Source organism: Miniopterus natalensis, chromosome 8 (assembly GCF_054644295.1).
Source record: "Miniopterus natalensis isolate mMinNat1 chromosome 8, mMinNat1.hap1, whole genome shotgun sequence".
NCBI classification, from domain to species: domain Eukaryota; kingdom Metazoa; phylum Chordata; class Mammalia; order Chiroptera; family Miniopteridae; genus Miniopterus; species Miniopterus natalensis.
In genome coordinates this window covers 72,501,734-72,522,506 of record NC_142088.1, presented here as the reverse complement: position 1 = coordinate 72,522,506, position 20,773 = coordinate 72,501,734, and the positions used below count along the sequence as shown (strand labels likewise).

At 34.0% G+C, this 20,773-nt stretch overlaps 1 protein-coding gene across 1 annotated transcript in view; it reads right to left on the bottom strand.

Moving 5' to 3' along the window:
• DPP10 (dipeptidyl peptidase like 10) overlaps window positions 1-20,773 on the bottom strand; it is a 542,160-nt gene that overhangs the window by 35,623 nt on the left and 485,764 nt on the right. The window contains exons 13-17 of the mRNA XM_087819898.1: window positions 16,780-16,887; window positions 7,242-7,333; window positions 6,808-6,855; window positions 3,838-3,959; window positions 2,585-2,632 (exon numbers count right to left, since the gene is read on the bottom strand). Of these exons, the coding sequence (XP_087676024.1) occupies window positions 2,585-2,632; window positions 3,838-3,959; window positions 6,808-6,855; window positions 7,242-7,333; window positions 16,780-16,887 (418 nt within the window). The remainder of the gene's footprint in view (window positions 1-2,584; window positions 2,633-3,837; window positions 3,960-6,807; window positions 6,856-7,241; window positions 7,334-16,779; window positions 16,888-20,773) is intronic.

Here is a 20,773-nt window from a genome sequence, read left to right as displayed (position 1 = left end):
CAGTGGGGGAAAAAGGGGGAAAAAGTATTATCTGTAATACTTTCAACAATAAAGAGAATTTTTTTAAAAAAAGTGGTTCTGGGAGGACAAATGGAAGATTTTCAGTACACTAATTTATATTCCATTAAAGTTCATTTACAAATCCACCTCTTGTGTTATTTATATTATGCTTTTTCACTCTCATCAATAGCACTGTTATAATTTTATCTAGAATTATTTTCTCAGTATAAACTATTAAAAAGAAAAATGCTGAATAAATAGAGATAAAAGATTTAAGGCTTATGATTTATTCAAAATATTTGCTATAATTTATATTTCTACAAGGAAGTTAAGAGATTCCTCATTATATCCTGATTAGCAATGCAAATTTTTTGTTATTAATTTGTTAGAGAAAATTACACAGCAGTATTTTACTTTGCATTCCTTTAGTAACTAGTGGGTTTAAAGGTTTTCCATTTTATTAAATAATTGTATTTTTCTGTTTTCAATTTTCTTTTCATGCCTTGTTCCACTTGTGGTCTGCAAATGAGTTATGACCCCTCAGTAGTGTAACAAAGACTAACCATAAGATCCATTAGCCCAAAGATTTAGTTCCAATTGAATGTACATTTCATCTTAATAATTGTCTTTAGAAAGGAAATTTAGGCACCTGACCATTGTTCACAGCTCCCTTTTATTTTTCCTTACCCTGTAATGATCAGAATAGGCTTATAAATGGGAAAATAGGAAAGATTTCCCTTAGATAAAAATTTTCATGATTTGTAGCTAAATTTATTAGAAAAAAATTGCCTTGTAATAGTATAATAAAATTAATTAAAAAATTTAAAATGAATTTTTAATAATCATTTTTGCAAAATATACAGTTGACACAAATAGTTGCCTTTTATTGAGTGCACCCTATGTTGCAAATATATCTTATTTCAAATCCCATAAAAGGTATGTGGCAAACTCATTTTATACACTGATTTTTCTATCTATAAAATTCAACCTACTTGCGATTTTATCAAATACACTGTCTTTATGATCATTATTGCTGCTGTTAGTGTTGATATTGAATAAATTTAATTTGCTTACCATAACCTTTTAAAGATTTATACTAATAAGTAGAAAATAAAAGATGGGCTAAAACATTTACAACCACACAAAACTCAATTATGAATTTAGAGATTTTGTCTTTTTCTAGAATAGGCAGGAGGTCTTCATATGGTGGTATTTGAAGAGTATAAAAGGTCTTCCTCTGTTCTCTAAAATTGACATTTCTAATTCAGCATTGCACTTTTTATGCCTACATCTCTCTTAAGTGTGGGCATCTCAGTAAAACTCCACTTAATATGGAAGTATGTGAGGTGAGAGACAGAAACAAAATAGAATAAGGTGCCGTCGTGCAGTAGTGGTTACAAACTCGATTCTGGAGTCAGACTGTCTCATTTGATTCCTGGCTCTGTCACCTGTTAATATGACTATAGCCAAGTTATTTATTCTCTCTGACTCAGTATCCTCACCTGTAAAATAGGGTAGTAAAATTAACTATCTCAGGAAGTGTCCTGAGGATTAAATAAATTAATAAATATAAGCCAAATTTATTAGATTATAGTGTCCTACAGTAAATCATTGGAGAATAGAGTATTGATTAAATAAATTTTTTAGCCCTACCAGTTGTGGCTCAGCAGCTGAGCATCGACCTAGGATCATGGAGATCGTTGTTTGGTTCCCGGTCGGGGCACATGCCCGCGTTGCGGGCTCGATCCCCAGTCAGGGGCGTGCAGGAGGCAGCCGATCAATGACTCTCTCATTATTGATGTTTCTCCCTTCTCTCTCTCTCTCTCTCTCTCTCTCTCTCCCTTCCTCTCTCAGAAATCAATAAAGACACATTTTAAAATAATAATAGTATATATTTTTTTGATTTCAAGAAGGAAAAGAAATATGAAAAAAAGTAAGAAGAATGGGTTGAAGGAAGCAATCTAGCTACTCATTTTTAAGATTAGCTCAACCATGTATTTATTTAAACACTCTACTATAAGCTCTTAAATATATTGCCCATGTCTTACCAGCAATGTACATCCAGCCTCTGTCATATGGCTTGGTAAATCAAGTGCTCATTCAATAGATGATGGACAGTTGAATAAATATATAAAAGAATGAATGAATGTATAAAACTAGAAAGCCCTGAATATATGGAACAAACAGAATAAAAAATATATAAAATAGTATGTATCTCATAATTGTCCCAAAAGTACACAAAACGTGTTGCTCTAGAGGAATAATTTATATGAGGCCCAGGAAAAAGTGAACCCAAAGCACAAAGGTGTTAGTAGACTGAAATATACTTGAAGAAGCCTCATCAATCACTCCTCTATTAATATAGACACAGTATTTCAGGTATGTAAGATCCAACTACAGTTGTATCATGGCTCAAACCACTTGCTTTACTGTTTTTCTTACATACACAAGGTCAAGTTGATGGTGCCTACACAGCTTTCCCCATGCGGGGGACTCAAAGAGTATGACGCTCAGAATAAATAACATCATACCTAACGGCAATGCCACCCATGACTATTCTGCATTGCTGTGTTCATGTACTTACTTGCTGGGTTGTCCGTGCTATGTAGGCTGACCATTGGGACCCCAGGACCTGGAGTTAAAAAATATATGTATAAACATTTTAAAGATATCTAGGTAATAATACTAAAAAGGCTACATAATGAAACAAAAACCAGACCAATTCCATTCTGTGGATATTTTATTCAGATAAATAAGAACATAGGGTGAAAGAAACTGTTTGCATAGATTAATGTTAAGGTCTCCCTTCTCCAAAATGCCCTATACTTCTATATTTCTATGGTTCTAGCCAATATTATGGCCTTACTCTCTTTTTCTAATTTTTTTATAGAATAGTCACAGATATTCAGAAAGTTGATTCACGACCCTGTGACTCCTCCCTCATCTGCTCAAGCAAGATTAAATTATATTTACCATTCAGCCAAAAAAGAAAGAAAGAATGCATGCATATTAGAATTATTTCATCCAAAAGATAAATAAAAATTAGGGCTAATTATTCAGGTTTAACTGTAAGAAACTTCACTTGTTTAGAAAACTCTATCTAAGGGTCTAATGCTTTTTCCTTGGTGACATTAAACAAGTACTTTTTCGATTACTTCATTTCAGACATGAAGAGTAAAAATAATTTAAATGAGTAAGTGTTGGTTCATTCCTCATGATGTCTTAAAACAAAACAGCCTAGGTTACCAACTGGAGCAGGAGCACTCAATTGATCACATTATAGGAGGACATGTCTCCCATTTTATTGCTGGAAAATACAATATCCTATTAAAGGGACAGGGATTTCTATCACTGTAGCCTAGAAATACTATACCTCCATTAAAGACTATACTATTTACAGATAGAAGAAGTAACTGGGGTGGGTGTAATTTATCAGAATTGAAGGGGACTAGACCCAGAAAATTATATTTCTGTATGTCCTGAATTTTTTAACAACCAAGCCATTATTTTAATGACTATTGTTTTCCTAAAGATAGCTAAATTAGTTTCTTACTATGGCATGACTTTGCTGATGTAAATATGTTTATCCACTTTTCTAAAAGGTCTATGTTCAAATAGCTCTTATCTATCATTTGTACTTACTCCCAACTCCTAGTTCTAAATGAAGTGTATGAATATAATTTGTATCTCAGTAAATCCATAATTTATAACTCTTTAAGAAAACATAAATTAAGACTATTAAATCATATAGCCAGAGAGTAATCATTACTAATGATAATAATAGATGCTGATCATATAAAATCAACAAAATAAACTTTATCGAGAATCATCTCTTACCTTTACAGTGTAATAAGAAATGTTGATTCATGGGACTAAAACTGGCACCAAAATATGTACACTGTTCTTTCATAAAATTACATGAAATGCATTGACGATTCAATAATCCTTCAGTAGAAGCACTGAGAAAAGAAAAAAAAAGTTAGAAATACTACCATTCCAGGCACTTGACTGTGTGGCATCTGTATTTAATTTAACATTAACAAGGGAGCTACAACATTACTTACATCGAGGTTGTTTGTAAGTTATGACTTACCGCACAAATGTAGTCAATTTCCATTCCTAATGTTAAGACAGGCATATTTTTTTCTCTATAATAAAATAAAATTGTGTACACCTGTATGTATGTAATATGTATGCATGTATGCTTATAAATAAAGAAACGGGTTTCCACAAATCTCAATAAAACTTATTTCTTACTGCATTTTCTGTATAGATATTTCTTTGTAGTCTTAAAAAGACTTACAGAGACTAGCATAAAGTCATCATCAATACACATTAATTGAAAGAACTAATAAATGCTTTCACAAGTCACACTAATACTTGCATTAAAATTTTCCACTGAATACCTGCACTGAATTTCTTGGTAAAAAAAGTTATTTTGATATCATAATATATATAATGTAAACAATTATACATACTTTGAGATATCAGGAAGGTAAGTAAAAAGAAAAACAATCAGCCCTTTATTTTACAAATAGTTGTGCTTAAGGTCAGAGGGATTGGGATATATCCCTAAGGTTAATTTAAATAGAGATGAATCATGATTTATCTATGCTAATAGATAAAAACACCATTGATGACACATTTAATAAGAGTTGATATGACAAAATATTCTCAATTTTATTTTGAAATGAAACATGATTTGGGCTATCCATTTGGAGATGAATGGCAGTCATGCCGATCTTGATGCGCAATACGCTGCAGGCATGGGGTGGGGACCAGTGTCGTGGGCATCAGAAGCACCTGAAGCTATCAAGCACTGTTCACAAAGTCACAACCTCATATCTGAAACATCCTGAGCTCAGTGTAATCCAAACTGCCCCTTTACCAGTAAAGGTGATTAATATATACTAGGGACTTTAATATATTAGCCAGTTTCAGCCTTATAAACTATAGTTCAATGTCATTAATTATATTCAGGATGTTGCGCAACCATCACCACAGAGAGGTTAAGAATGTGTACTATTTACATGCAGGTATTTAGTGACATAATTAGGATTTAAAGCCTTTACTCTCACTACTCCATATAACTTTTCAGATCCAAGTTCCCGAGAGGTTTATGTTGGTATTTTCTCATAATTTAGACTGTGGAATTACTGAAATAAGAAAGGCAAATTGTGAGACAAAATTGTAACACTGAAGATGGCAGCAGTTCTGTTTCTGCAGAGGGGTATCTAATCCCATAAATTGTCAGCCAATGATTATTTTTATGGCCTGGACAAGACATTGATTGAGTTTTCTGGATTAAACACTAACATTATCTTACAGTCAAGCCAACTGGCATTTCATGAGCTATTTAAGGGGAAATTTATTGGTACTACATTTTCTTTATAGCACAGCCTGCTCTCCTAGCACCAGTCACAGATATATTGAGTCTTCTGCCTCAATCACTGAAGAGATAAGTCAAGCACACAAATCTAAGAAGTCATTGTGATTCAAACCACATTTTAGGCTAATAAAGGGAAGAGAAATTGAGGAAGTTCCATGGGCTCAACCTGGCCAAGTCTAATCTTCTGACACTAATTTTCCTTTAAGCCTTTTATAAGATGAGAGAAATAAAACATTGGTCAAGTATTTCCACATCTTAAAGGATTGATCATGACTGCCAACGTCAATCATAGTATAAGTGTCAAGGAAGGTAAACTGCAGGTATCCAAAAAGAAAAAAAAGCGATCAGTACTTGAATCAAGACACTGAACCAAACTTAGAATCAGTGTTTTTAAATAAACAGCTGTCTTCCTTTGGAAGTAAGTAGGACCGAGAATATGGGTTCCAGACTCTAAGAGAAAAGACAAAGAAAATGAAAATGGCACAGTGGAAGGAGTGACAGAAAGGAGAGGCTTGCCTCAGATGAAAGCAATATATGCATAAGTCAGAGTATGCGGGTGAAATGGAAGGGTTAGGGCACTTTACACGTGTATTTTTACTCTCAAAGGAGAGTCTAGGCTACTTGGTAAGAATCAGCGGTGACACTGCTTCAAGCATGAATTTCCACTTGAGAATATGCCAGGGCAGCTTTGACACTTTAAAACTGTGGAATGGAATTTAGAAAGGTACATAAAGGCTACAATTAATAAGTTGCTTGTCAGGCAAAAACAAAACTCATTCTTGTGAGTTCCTGCTGAAAGCTTTCTGAGTGAGGAGACATTTTAATACTAAATAGGTACGACCTGAAGCCCCTTTTATGACTATAACTTTCCATCAGGAAAAGCTGGGCAGGTGACAATATTACCCATCCATTGGTTTACTGAATAAACAGCAAGCGTCACTGGTTTAAATAGCAGCCTTAATGGATTTTACACACTATGTGGAGGGAAAGAGAAACTTCCACCTGATCCCGTCTATGAAGAGCTCACAATACTTGTATTTCGTTCAGAAATAAACTGCATGTGTACAATATCAATGCACTGAGCTTTCAAAATGAGGTTTAGCAGAAGGCAGGCCAGAGGGGAAATATGTGAATGCCTGTGATGTTGGTGGTTAAGAGAAGCAAGCCTCAAAAAAAAAAAAAAAGAAAGATATTTTGAGATCATAAAAGCAGATGAAAAAAATAAAGGCGTAGAAAGATGGTCTCCACTCCAGTTCTAGCCCTTGAGGGTCAGAGCCGAGGGACTGGTCAGAGTGCATGAGGGTCTGTCCTGCAGAGTTGGCTCTCCCCTGGCCACGTCAAAAAAGCTTCAGAGTTTTCCGTCCGTCGCTGGGCCGTGCAGTGGCCACAGAGAAGCCCCCAGACACTCGGCTGCTTACCTGTACAGCTGCCTCCCTCGGGGAGAGGACTCGGTGCTCAGAAAGTAGCTGCGGGAGAGAGCGACAGGTCAGGCACAGAGCAGCACCGCCACCCTGCTGGCACTTGAACTTTTACACTGCCCGGAACAGAGAGAGCTTTCTTATTATTAACCACAGGGCTTTGATACAGGACTCTGAGCCACTGGGGAAATATTTTTTTTTTTTTAAATATTATCACACTTTTTCACGATCTCTCTCAATCTCTGTGTGTGTGTGTGTGTGTGTGTGTGTATAAGTATCTCTCTGGGTGAAGGAGAGAGTTTTTAAAGAAAAGGTTGCTATATGGACAAGTTGTTTAGACTAGGACAACAGTCGGCAAAACATAAATCTGGCAGAAAATAGTGCATTTGACAACCCTGACTTCCAACCTGACTATAGAACCCAAAAATGCTCACATTTTTTGAGTCGTTTCATCGTATGCCAAGATCTTTATCACTTCCCAGTTTCCTGATGTTAGATGCCGCACGGTAATTTGCTCACTTTTACTCTGCAAAGAAATACAAAATATTGATTTTTTAAAAAATTCAGAGAGTACCTCTCTGGTCAACACAAAAGCAGTCACTGACTGTGTCACTTTTAATTCTCTAATTCGCAACTACCACTCAGTTTCTTGTTGTCCGTCTCAATAATGCGCATACATTTATAAAAACATAGACCCAGGGAGGGCAGTGCCTTTATTCTTATGCTGTAGGAAAACCATGGAGGAGACACCTCCAGGGGAGGCTGCCCTGTGCCTCACCGGGTCATAGGATGTCAACCTGGCATTTGGTACAGACACAGGACTTTGCTAAGTCTCATCTGAATGATCGAGAGTGGTGCGATTTGGACAGCTTGAAATCAAACATTTCAGAACAAACTGTATTCTAAATAAATACTGAGGGTTGTATACTCTCAACCTTTACACCACGTGCATAGCTATAATATTTGCTATTTCCATCAATAACTTATTTCTCAGCTTAATCCATGTTGATGCTTATAGGTATAGATTACTTTCACTGTTATATGATATCATAATGTATAAATACAGCATAATTTATCTGTTTTTTGTTTTTTTTTTACTTTTGAATGCTTCCATATTTTTGCTTTTAAAAACAAGTTGCCTCTGAACACTTTTGTTACTGTCACCTGATGGCCGAGGCAGGGTTTTCTTGAGACAAGCAAGGAGAAGTGGGGCTGCCTAGTCAGGGGATAAGCGTGTCTCCTACTTAGCTAGAGGGTGATAAAGTACTTTCCAAAGTTATAGGCCACTAGCAATGTGAGTTTTCGTTGCTCCACATCTTTCCCACTTCCTCACCAACAGTTAGTTTCATCAGGCTATTTAATTTCTTGTCAAACTAATGAGTATGGGATTACATCTCATTTGTTTTCTTTTTATTGTGAAAATATTCAAACTTACAAAAAGGTTGAATGAATAGTACCAGAGTACTCTATACAGTCCTTACCTAGATTCTCCAAGAGTCAACATTTTGAATATTTGTCCCTCCTTCTTTTTCTGTTTGCTGAATCTTTTGGAACTAGTAAATATCAGGCAATTTAAGTTCTAAATACTTTAATATACATATCTTAAAATTAAAAATATTGTCTAATACAAGCAAACTGCATACTGTACTTATGAATATTCACATTAATAGCATTTATGTATATATTCTATACTCTTAATTTCCATAATTGCTCCAAGAAACCCAAGTAACTTTATATATACGTAGATATATATAGTTATAAATACACATAATATATGCACTTTATATATATTTTTAAAATATGAAACCCAATCAAGGTTACATATTGCATTAGGTTTGTCATATCATTTGGATCTTTTAAAGTAAAATAGTTATCCTATCTTTTTTATTTCTACAGCATTGACCACTTTTAAGCCTGTTGGTCCAGTGACCTTATAGACCAACAATTTTCAACGAGTGTGCCACAAAAAATGTCAAAACATGCAGTACCTGACTATTTAATCAGGGGCACTGACCTCACTGACCTCTTTTTCCTTGGATTGTCCAATTAAAAAAATGATAACAGCCAACACAACACGATAGACATCTGGTGTGGTTGGATCAAAATTATACTAATTCTTTTGTGAGATCATGAAAAAATATATTTTTTGGTGTGCTGTAGAATTTTAGTAATTAGTTTTGTGTGACATGAGATAAAAAAGGTTGAAAATCGCTGTTATAGAATATCTAGCAGTTTGGATTTATCTGATCGTATTCTTATGAATAAATTGAGACTAAACATTTTAGGCAAGAATATTAGATAGGTGACTGGATACCTCTTGTGCTTCATACAATTCCACCTCTTCCCACGCATTACAACGCTATTTACATAATAACTATGAGATGCATTCATTGTAAAAGTACATTTTGCCTTGTAATTAGAAGCATGTTATGTAAACAGCTTTTTCTCCATGAACTTTTCAGTCAGTAGTTTTAGCATCCTTTCCCTGAATAATTATTATTTCAAGGCAATTTTCTAATTCTAATATCCCTTCTATATTTATTAGGTAGCATTCTTCTGTAAAAATAACTTCCCCTAATTTTTCTCCTCACATGTTAACTCTCTCCCTTCTCTTCATATTACTATAGACTTAAATATTTTTAATATTACTTTCCATTACCATTGTTATTCTTTGGGATAATGAAATTGTTAAAATTTGGTTAGTGGGAACTCTTTCAACACAACCCTTCTATTCTTTGAAAATCATTATATTAGTCTTTGAGCACATCTTTGTTTTCTGCATGATATGTTCCATATCTTGTAGTCAATCATTTATCCAAAGAGTTTTCTTCTACTGGATTATGGTACTTAGATACCAAATTTAAGGTTAGTGTGCTCATTGCTACTCTAATGTAATTAGTTCTGGGCCTTTTCAGAGGATACAGTAATAGATAGATGGTGACAGATAAATAGGTAGGTAGGTGGGCAGATAGATAGATGGCTGATAGATTTCCAAGCTTTCTCTTTCTGTATGTATACACTGTATGTGTCTGGATTTTTAGTAATATCTTCAATTAAAATTCATATCAGTTTGATTTACATTTATGTATTGAGAGAGCTCTTGGTCTCATCACATTTTCACTAATTCCATATAAAAATTATTTATCTTCCTTTATGAGGGAGAGTTGGTATAACTAAAAGTTAATATTTGACCACTATAAATATAAATGTAAACCTATCAGACATATATGTATATATGTATAAATTAGAGAGAGTGTGGGACACACTCTATATTCGTCATAGTCATAGATTTTCCATCTTGCTATTATTACATAGTTCTTCATTGTGTAGATATACCATAATTAATTCAACTACTCTCCAGTGACGCACATCTCAAATGATGCTGAAGTGATGAATCATGTGTATATGCTTGTTTGTTGTTTAATGAGTAGAGAAATATTTTCAGGATATATTCCTCCATAAGGAAAGTATTGTTCGGCACATCTACCAGCAATATATAAGGTACCTGTTTTCACATGAACATGTTATGGAATATATTGTTCAGTGTTTGAATTTTTGCTAGTCTGAGAGGTGAGAAATGGTGCTGTGGTAAAAACCATGCCAACCAGAACTCCCTTCTGAAAGGAAGGACTTACTTTGTCAGTGGCCAGCGGTGTCCCCAGAAGAAGGAGCTCAGCTGTCCGTCTTCTCTGAGAATTGCCTAAGCTGAATAAAATGGCCTCGCCCAAGGTCATACCTCTTTTGAAGGGCAGCCCTGGTCCCAAGATAGCCTGATCAATATTGGAGCATAGCAGCCCTGCCTTCTTCCCCTAACTTGGGATTTCTCTGAAGGGCCATCTCAGTCCAGAACTCTGTGCAGTCAGCTGAGACCTTCATTTAGATGACACTGCTGCTTAAACTCTCCTGCCCAATCTTGATTCTTTCTCACCTTTCCAAAGTTATTAATCTCCTCTATAATAATTGCCCTGCAATCTTAATTTCACAGTTGGCTTCTGGTGAATTTAAACTTGTGACAGGTGTGTTGGAGAAATTTCATTTTGCATTTCTTTAAAAAAAAGTTGAGCATCTTTACATTTATGTATAACATAACATATAAATAATATTCTATTTGCATAATTGTTTGAACTAACTCTGTAAATGTTTTCTGTGCTATCATCGGATTTTTTGTGTTTTGGTCTTTTAATTTTTTAACAGCTCTTTATATCTTCCTATCCTTTTATGTGAGATATAAGCTGAAAACATGTCATCTTGGTTTATCATTTTACGTTTACAATGGTTATGGTCCTATTTTTCCAAAACAGTTTTTTTTTTTAATCTTTAAATGTTTTCTCTTAATCAAATTTACCAAAAGATTCTGTTATTGTTACTAGGTGTTGATGCATAGTTTAAAAGGCTTTCTTTAATCTAAGATAACAAGAAATTTACTGATGTATTTTATGAAGTACATGAAAGGTTTTATTTTTTAAATTAAAGCTTTGATCATTTTAGAGTTACAGTGATAGTATGGAACTATTCTTAACTTTTTCATAATAGATATTCAGTTTTAGCAAAACTATTTTATAAAAAAGTTAATTTCCTGCCCGTGATTTTGAAATGCCATCTTTATTACATATTAAATTTCCATAAGATAATATTTCTGTCCTATCCAGCAGTGTCTTCATAGGTAGGATTTCTGTACTATCTATGCTGTTCCACTGGGCTCTGTTTATTCATGTCTCAGTACCACACAGTGCCAGTTATACATTTTTTTGAATCCATATTATTATACCTTTCACTATAACCTCTATTTGGCTATTGTGTGCATATATGAAAACTTGATTTCTATATGCTGAATATTTATCCTGCTATCTCACTGGATATTTTCCCAAATCTTATGGCTGGCTGCTCATTCTTGTCTAATTTACATGGACTAATCCCCCAAAACAATATTATGTAGTAGAGGAGGAAGCATGGTCCTGTCTTGTTCCTGACTTTAATGGGAATGTATTGGTTGTATTGTCTTTTGGTTTGAGGTATAAATGTTTTATCACATTAAGAAATTATTCACCGATTTCTATATGTTTTTCATTTTTAAAAACCAATATTTGGCATTAAATTTTGTAAAAGGCTTTATGGCCACTATAAAGTAAAAGCCCATGCTGTAGGACAACTTGAATTTTGTTGGCGTTACCTATGAAAGTCTGGTAGGTTTCGCCTAAGAAATCACATGCACCTGGTGCTTCTTTACAGTAAAGTTCTTTGTAACATTCTGTTTCTTCTATGTCATTAGTCAGTTTAAGTTTTCTATCTTTTCTGGGGGCAGTTTTGGCTAAGTGTTTTGTCTCATGAAACTGTTCATTTCATTCAAATTTTCAAATTAAGTGGCATAGATTTCTGCAAAATACTGTCTTATGATCTATTAAAATGTCCTTTGTTAATTTCCCACTAGCCATTTCTAATTTTGTATTTGTCAGCATGTGTTCTTTCTCTCTCCCATCAGTGCATTTTTTTAAAGAGTAAGCATTTTTTCCAACTTATTAGCTCTAAATTGTACATTTTTTGTTTATAACCTATTTCATTTCTTCTTCATATTTGTTTCCATCTTTTTGATTTATGTTTTTTGTTTCTTTTTTACTAATAATTTTATGGCTATCTGAGTTTGGAATTCAATGTGTTTAATTTCATTTGAGTATTAAGTTTATGGAGCTATTTTTATCTGGAAAACAATGCATTTGATTTTTATCTGATCTCACAGTTCATTCAAATTTCTTATATTATATTCTGTTTAACTTTTGGAGCTCCTAGATAAGGGAAATATTGTAGTGTTTAAAAATACATGCTTTAATTTACTGTCTGTTCATCACGTGGGGTGAGCTAATTGTTTTCAGACAATGTGCTAATCAGATACAGCAGTGAAATTTAGTGAAAAATTGTATTGGGTTGATTAGGCCGTAGAATTATGCACTGGGTTCATCCTATTTTCTACAGGATTTGTGATGAATAAATATTCAAAATTGTTTCCAATGAAATCATCAGCTCTCATGAGCAACACTTGATAAGGCTGCATACAGAAGTTGAATGGATTCACCAACATACATAATTTTTCATTTAACACAATTTGGGAAGATGACAGGACAATTGCTTATGTTTATGAATTTAAACCACTTAACAAGATTAAAACACTGCTTCTTCCCCCATATTTGAGAAAAAAAAGTGGCCATGTCTTTGAGAAAGAAAACCTTTCTCCTAACTGTGGGCTGCACTGCAGGATGCAGGATGTAATAGTTTCAGATACTGGACTGCAGAAGTTAGAAATCTAAGTAAGGAATTCTGTGGGGGAAATGGAAGGGGGAAAGATTGGAAATGATCAAAAGTTTAACGGTCTGAGGTAAGAGAAGTTTTGCATCATTTTTTAATTTGGGAGCTACATAAACTGATATTAATACTACAGACTCTGCTCAGAAGAACAATTAATTTAGCTATATAGGTTTTTTAATAAGCCAATATGTATTTTTATTAATATTGTCTTTATAAAATATATAAAAGTAGAGAAAGTGCTCCCGAATTCTGCTTAAACATATTTAATTGAAAGTAACCTAGAAATATACATAACTATATTTATATTTAGAAATATTTACTTTTAATGTAGAGATTCTAGTCTCTTAATTAAAACTAAATGAATGATCCATAATATAAATAAGCTTGATGTATAGTGACATCCATAATTATAACAAATTGCTACTAAATCAAACATTGAATAATAATGTTAACTATGCCAACTAAATATTAATATTCTAACAAATTATTTTTCAAAACTGTTAAGCATTATGGAAAAAGTAGGCTTTAGATTAAAATTGAAATTCCAAATATAAGGATGAAATACTGTAGTTTATATAAAATTATAATAAGAAAACTATAAGAGAATACATGCATTCCTTCTACGTTTATTTTTTTTTAATTACTTTAACAAAAACCATTTTTGTAAAGGAGAATTAAACACTAAAATATCTGTAATGCAAACCATCACACTCTATAATGAAAATAGCCTGAAAGCACAAATTTTTTATCTTGGTTTTTAATTAATTGTTTTCATTCACCTACTGATTGTGTAAGAGAGCAAAGTGTTGACAAATTTTACTAATTTTGTTTAGTAAGATACTTCAAACAGAAAAATATATTCTCAGTTCCTAGGGAAGCTCTCAGATATAGCTAAGCATGAAGTACTTCTAGCTCAGCATCGAGGTGGTCTTCCTGACTGTGGGCTGCCAGGTCCTCTTCCTGTCATTTCTTACTCTCTGAGCACATCCACTCTAAGGGGAATCCTCTAGCATGTCAAGGGAGGGGAGAGAGAGTAAAAGTCATCGATGTTGGTGTGCATTACTCTTTAGACTGTAAATTATTATACTATTTTTGTAAATTATCATATAATTTATGGAGAGCCAATTTGGCACTCCATATCAAAACCTAGACAAATGCATATGTACACATATGCTCTGACTAGGTATCTTTTGATATCTATCAATATATTCTTTTGGGAGTTATTAAAAATAAAAATAAATATTTTTGCATAATAGTATATCTGAATAAATTATAATATTTCTAATATTAAAATATTAGAAATAACTTTAATGATGATTAACATGGATTCATTTAAACACAGTATAGTATATTTACTTGATGGAATGTTGCACAACTATTAAAATCACATTTAAGAATAATATTAAATATAAAGATTACATGTAAATGATGGTAGAAAGTGCTCATAAAAATATTTTTGAATAGTACAAATCTAGATGTGAGCTTTGATTATAATCTTTAGAGAAAAACATTTTTAATGTAAAAATGAATTAGAAATATATAAACCAATTGATAGTGTGAGAGCATGGTGTGATAAGATTGTGTTTGATTTTATTCTTTTGTTTAGTTTATTTTGTTTAGAATTTTACAAACTTTTATATTATATATTTCAATATGGCAATCATATGCAATTCATAAAAGAGCTTTTCTGTTAGCTAATAAAAACTGAGGCAAGGGGATTCAAACTATTTACTAAAGTTGTGTGTGTGTGTGCATGTGCGTGTGTGTAAATCTAGGCATAAACTGTATTTACCTAAGCACTAGCTCTGACTCATTAACAAAGTAAATTAATTTTAGCCCTGTTTCCAAAATACCCACAAGCAGTCAGGCAGGCCTGTTGATTTCTCAAGGCTGCAAAGCAGACTCTCTGAGCTGCAACCAGGACCCATCAAAATGTTTAAGAACAAAGTGGGGGCGTCTGCGCTCTGAGCTGCCCTGGGCCTTTGGGTGACAACGAGCCAGGCCGCGGGCAGGGCGGGTGCTGGGGGAAGGAAGGTATTTCTTCCCAAGACTTACAAAGAAACTCCTGTTCGTGGCATAAATATCTTACTTCCTACAAGCCACCATGAGCAGCCTCCCCCAGTTCCACGCTTTTTAAGACACCATTTCTCTTCATCGGTTGCTGAATAGGTTGCATATCTTGGAGTTGTATGTAATAGAAAGATGTATTATACATCTTTCCCTATCCTTCACTATAGCTTAAAATATTCACAATTTCTTGAATATAAAATACTGGGATTTAAAAATTCAAAAAGATGTCACAGTCAGTTGGAAGATTTGGAAAGTGTGATTAATTTTTTAGGCCAAATATCTCTCTGGTAGTTACAATAACATAATTTATTATTAGTTAGCAAAAGTTAACCAGCTAGTGAAGCTTCTTCCAGTTCACATAAAAGGAAAAGTTTCTTTAATCCCAGCTATCTGATATAATCATTTACTAGTTGGATATTGAATTACCAAAATTTGTACTTACATAAATGCATACATTTATTTAGAACATAAATAAGATCACATTCTACATTGGTCTACAACCTGTTTTTCAAGCTTAATGATATACTATGACAATTAATCTACCCTTCTATTGTGAAAATTACATATACTTCTAATTATTTATTTCAGCTTTTATTAAAATTAAAGTTAAAACATAATGAACTTGGACAAGTGTTTAATTTTAAGCTATTGACATGAGATTTTGAGAATTCAAGGCACTGAGCTGCACAATATAAATAATATAAATATAAATATAAACATATCAATAATGATAAAAGTTTGAGAATATGCACAAGACTTGAAGGTTCTAAGAACATAGAAGTATCCAGTTTGTTTATAGACTTTTAGCCACAATGATATTTACTCTATATTTTATAGGAATAAAGTTCATTCTTGGCTTGTTAGTTTGTACAACTTTCATAGAAGATTCCAATTTATCCGCAATGCTATATCTTTATAAATTCTCTTTTAATTGTGAGACTATGGTGTTAACATATTTAAATTTAAAAGAAACTTGATTTCTCATGAATATTTAAAATTGGCAATTAAATTTAAATTGACTCATTAACCTTGTCGTATTTAAACTATCAATTGTTAATTCACTGATTTTTTTATAATTAGATAAACTGTATAAACTATTTTCACTTGAAGTTTAGAGGAAAAAAAATACCATTTTCCTCTTTTTTTTGTCAGAAAGTCCATAAAAATATAACTTTCCATTATATTTTCTTATGTGGGCGTACCATACTTTATTTAAATACTCAGTTTTTGATGGACATTTAGGTTCTTTCAAGTAACTAAAAGTTTTATAAAAACTTGAATGTATTACTTGTAAAAATAGGTAGTATATATTTGTTGAATAGACAAAAAATATCTCGAGATTTTTCTCTGGTCCTTGCAAAGTAGGGGTTGGGTACCTGTCACTTATTAAATTCTATATACCAAGGCCCTCATCTACTAGCTGACTAACTTGTGTGGAATGCTGAGCCTGTTTTGTGGGAAGGCAGCCTGAATTACGGCTGGGAGTGAGGCTTCCTCTCCTAGCGGGCCCGGGTGCGAGCTGGCTGCACCCGCAGGCATGACCTGAAGGCCCGAATGCGACCAGCATCGAGCGTCGGGGCCGCGGTGCCATGAGGCCGCACTCACCTGGACGAGGAACATGGCTATGTGGTGGAACTCGCCGCGGCCCCCCTGCTTCACGGGAACCGTCATGAAGAATTTGCTGCCGTCCCTGGAAAACACGGGCTCCTCATTCTAAAACAGAAGCGGTGGAACAATCTCAACATGGCATATGGAATTTGGGCTGTCAACCATTGCTAAGTCATGCAGGGATTAGACTCATTTTATATTTACAATAAGTTTGGAAACGGTCAGTTTATTTTAAAAAGCGTATGATAATTTTTTTTAAGTGAACTCATTGCCTCCTGTGTATGTGTGTTTGAGTGATGGGAAGAATGGGGAAGTTTCTTAAATTGTGAATAGAAATGAGTTACAATTAAACTAAAGACAGTTTTTAAATTGCTTCAAAACGGAACTTTCACATCTTTACATAAGATGATTATAGTTAACAATTGCTTCTTTAAAACATAAGGAAAACGTTAAAATCTTCACCAGTTTATCAACATAATTTGTTTTTAACTTAGAAAAATTTATAACACACAATATTTAAAATTTTTTTCTGAAATCTTTCACTCATCAACTCTATTACTTGAAGATACATTTCTAATGATGTATAAACAAATTTATTAGAAATGCAAAAATCAAAAGACCACAAAATGGGAAGGAGTCTAATGAAAAACTTTAATTCATGTTTCCCATCCTCACTGCTCACCCATCCACAAATCCGAAAACACAGTTGATGATTTTTAAACTCAACTCTAGTGGAATGTTAAATCAATAGAATTTCTTTTGATAATTAAGTGATGGAAACTATACATATAGATTGCTTTCTCTTGCTCCAAGGGGAAACATTAAGAAAATGGATTTACCTTGGCAAAACATTGCATTCTTTCTTTTTGGATTATTGGGAGTGATTATGCTTTGATATGGTTTCTTCCCTAGGTCTTTAAATGTCTTCCAACCCCTTTTAGACTCTCTGGCCCTCCACTCTCTCTGATCGCATCTTCTTCCCTTCTCCTGCTTGCTCACTGTGCATGAGCGTGCTTCTGCTCCGGGCCTTGGCACCACGCACTCCCCTAGTCCGGCTCTTTCTCTTATATTCCATGTCACTGCTCTACTTATCAGTGAGGTGTTTCCTGATCACCTTAAATAAAAGGTCATCAAGAAAGCCAGATCATTTAACTCTATGTGAATCTCATCCCCTTTCACTTACTTTTTCCCCCTGTGATGCCTAACACCATTCAATATATTATATTTCATGTGGGTATGCATTTTTTTATATATGAATGTATTTGTGTATGCGTATTTAGGTGCATGGGTAGGTAGGGCTCCTATAGAATGTAATCTCCATGACATGGGAACCCTGCATTCTTCTTTGCTGTATCTCCAGAAGCTGGGACAGTGGCTGTCATAATTGTGCTTAATGATTATTTCCTGAATGAATAAGCAAATTAATAACTATTTTAATAACCTCAAGAGTCTGATTCTAACTTTATTAGTAAGAATATCCATTCATGGAAATATAAGAATAATATTTTACTTGTCTATTTCATGAACATTCATGAAAATATAAGATGATGTTATGCAAATAATTAAAAAATCTGAAGTAATAAATACCAAGGAAGGGGAAATTGCATTACTGGGTATATAATAAATACTTAAAAAGGTACTTTTGTGTAAATTACATCTTTCAACTATGAGAGAATCAATAACTCTTTATGTTTCACCTCTTCCTTCAGGATATATATCTTTCTATTCTTTTTTTTTAATATCTTACTTATTTTTTGCTTAAATACATGAAACAAAAACCATTTCCAAATATTCCTAGTTAGAGTCTCTCATAGTTAAGAAATCTCTTCTCAGAGATTCTAAAAAGTACCCCGTATTCATCTCTTTATGGCTTGGAGTGTACTCTATTATATGGTTGGCTTCTTTCACAAGGCAAGTAATAAATAAAGTAAGTTTGCAATTTTATTTTTTTTAGCTCTATAGCCTAGGACACAGTAGGTGTCCAACTCATAGTTGAATAGATACTGTATGTGTACCAATGACAAAAATATTTGTTATATATATAAGCACTCAATCTATCACATTTACTCCAACCTATTAGCTCGTCCCTTACTCAACATCCTCTATTTGTGTTTTGCTTTAAAAAAAATTGCTCTTTTACGGTATGAGAATATCTGAACATTCTCCTTTTCATATTAGTCCTCCAAATCTGGTACCTTAAAAATAGTTTAGTAAAGGAACAGATGGGAATATAATCTTAAATGCATAGTTGGGCAGGGGACAATATCTGGCTATAAACATACCACTTTAGGCGAAACCTTTCTTACAATCAAATAAAGGAAGTGAAGCCAATCTCACTGTCCATCCTCATGGCCTTAAGCAAGTCAGCGTTTATGACACACAGGGCAGTAAATTGGGGATGTCAGATTTTATCCCTGACCCAACAGTCTGTACGCTGGTCCTCACAACTGCAAGCCTCTTGCAGCTGGGCAAACATGCCTGCTTCTCTCTGCTCTCCCCACTCTCCAGAAAGTAAGGGAATAATGATTACAGCGCTTCACCTCATAACTACCGCCATCCTCACCTTTCCATTTCATCAAACTCTAAGTGTTGCATGAAATGTCCTTAGAGCTTCTGCAGAAAAAGTAAACTCTGACAAACTACCACTTGCATTTTCTTACTGAATAATTTATAACTGGTTTCTTTGCCTTAAAACGTTTCTATTAAAAATTCATAAAATTGGTATTTAAAATGTAGATAACATAATACCAAAAGAGCATGTGTTATGTTGATGTATACTAGACTATTATGAATGTTGCTGACAATAAAAAGATAGCAAAATAGGTTTAATAATTCAGAACAATTCAGAACACATCAATATCCATATATTATTGTTCGTTTTTTTTTAGTATTTAAAGTAATTTTGTGAGAGTCCATTACTGGCCACAAAAATCAAGGTTTCTGCCCCAATTTCATTTTGCCCATTGACTAAGAATAAACAATTCACATTAATACAGACAGATGATAGGTAATGTACACGTAAGTCTATATGTCTATAATTCAACCGAGCAAAAGTTTAGGCTATTTACACATTTTCCTTATTTATTCAGCAAATATTTATAGAACTTTTCTTATAACCAAATTCTATACTAGGCATTTGGTTCACAGTGGAGAATAAAAAATGCATAGCTTTCTTGTTCTTGTGAACTCAGTAAAAAAAAAAAAAAAAAAAAATCACAGAAATAATTGTATAGGTATTACACAAAAATTCCCCTTGACTTTAAAATAAATTGTATTGGGGGATGTAGTTATGTTAGAGTGGTTGGAGGAGGTGGCTTCTTAAGTAGGTGATTTAAAGTAAGGTTTGCAAAATGAGCAGCCTTCACATAAGAAAGTAGCTGAGGGACTTCTGTTCAGAAGAAAGGTTCATACAAAGGCCTTGTGAGTGTGAGAGCTAATGTGCCCAGAATGAAGGAAACAACTGAAAGGATGTGTGGCACCGAGCTGACAGTGCTTCCAGCTTAATTCCTCTAGACCCCTGAAGCATGTTGGTGTTTATCTGTGAAATCAAAGGACAGACAAAAGTTGTTTTAGTCATGAGAGTGAGGTATGAGGATGATGCGGGTAGTGATCAAATGTCAGTTTCGAAAAGGTGTGGAGAACAGCCTGGCAGGTGCCTCAGGGGCTGAGCGCCCAGCCTAGGAGGGGCTGCAGAGCCCGCGGTCCGACCCTGGGCAGTGTTTGTGCCCTGTAGAGAAGTACACTGATGCGAGATCTCTGAAAGTAAAACCAAAGACGTGGCGCACACAGGCAGATGAGCATGAGAAAGGGTTCGAGAATAACTACTGGGTTTATGCTTTTAATAGCTGGAGGGATAATGCTCCTGTGATCAGAAGGCATAAGACTGACTAGAAAAGAGACGTGTTCAGTTCGGACCTGCGGAGTGTGCAGTTACTTTTTTAGATTTAGGAGGAAATGTGGACCATGAACTGAGATGTTTCAGGTATCAGAG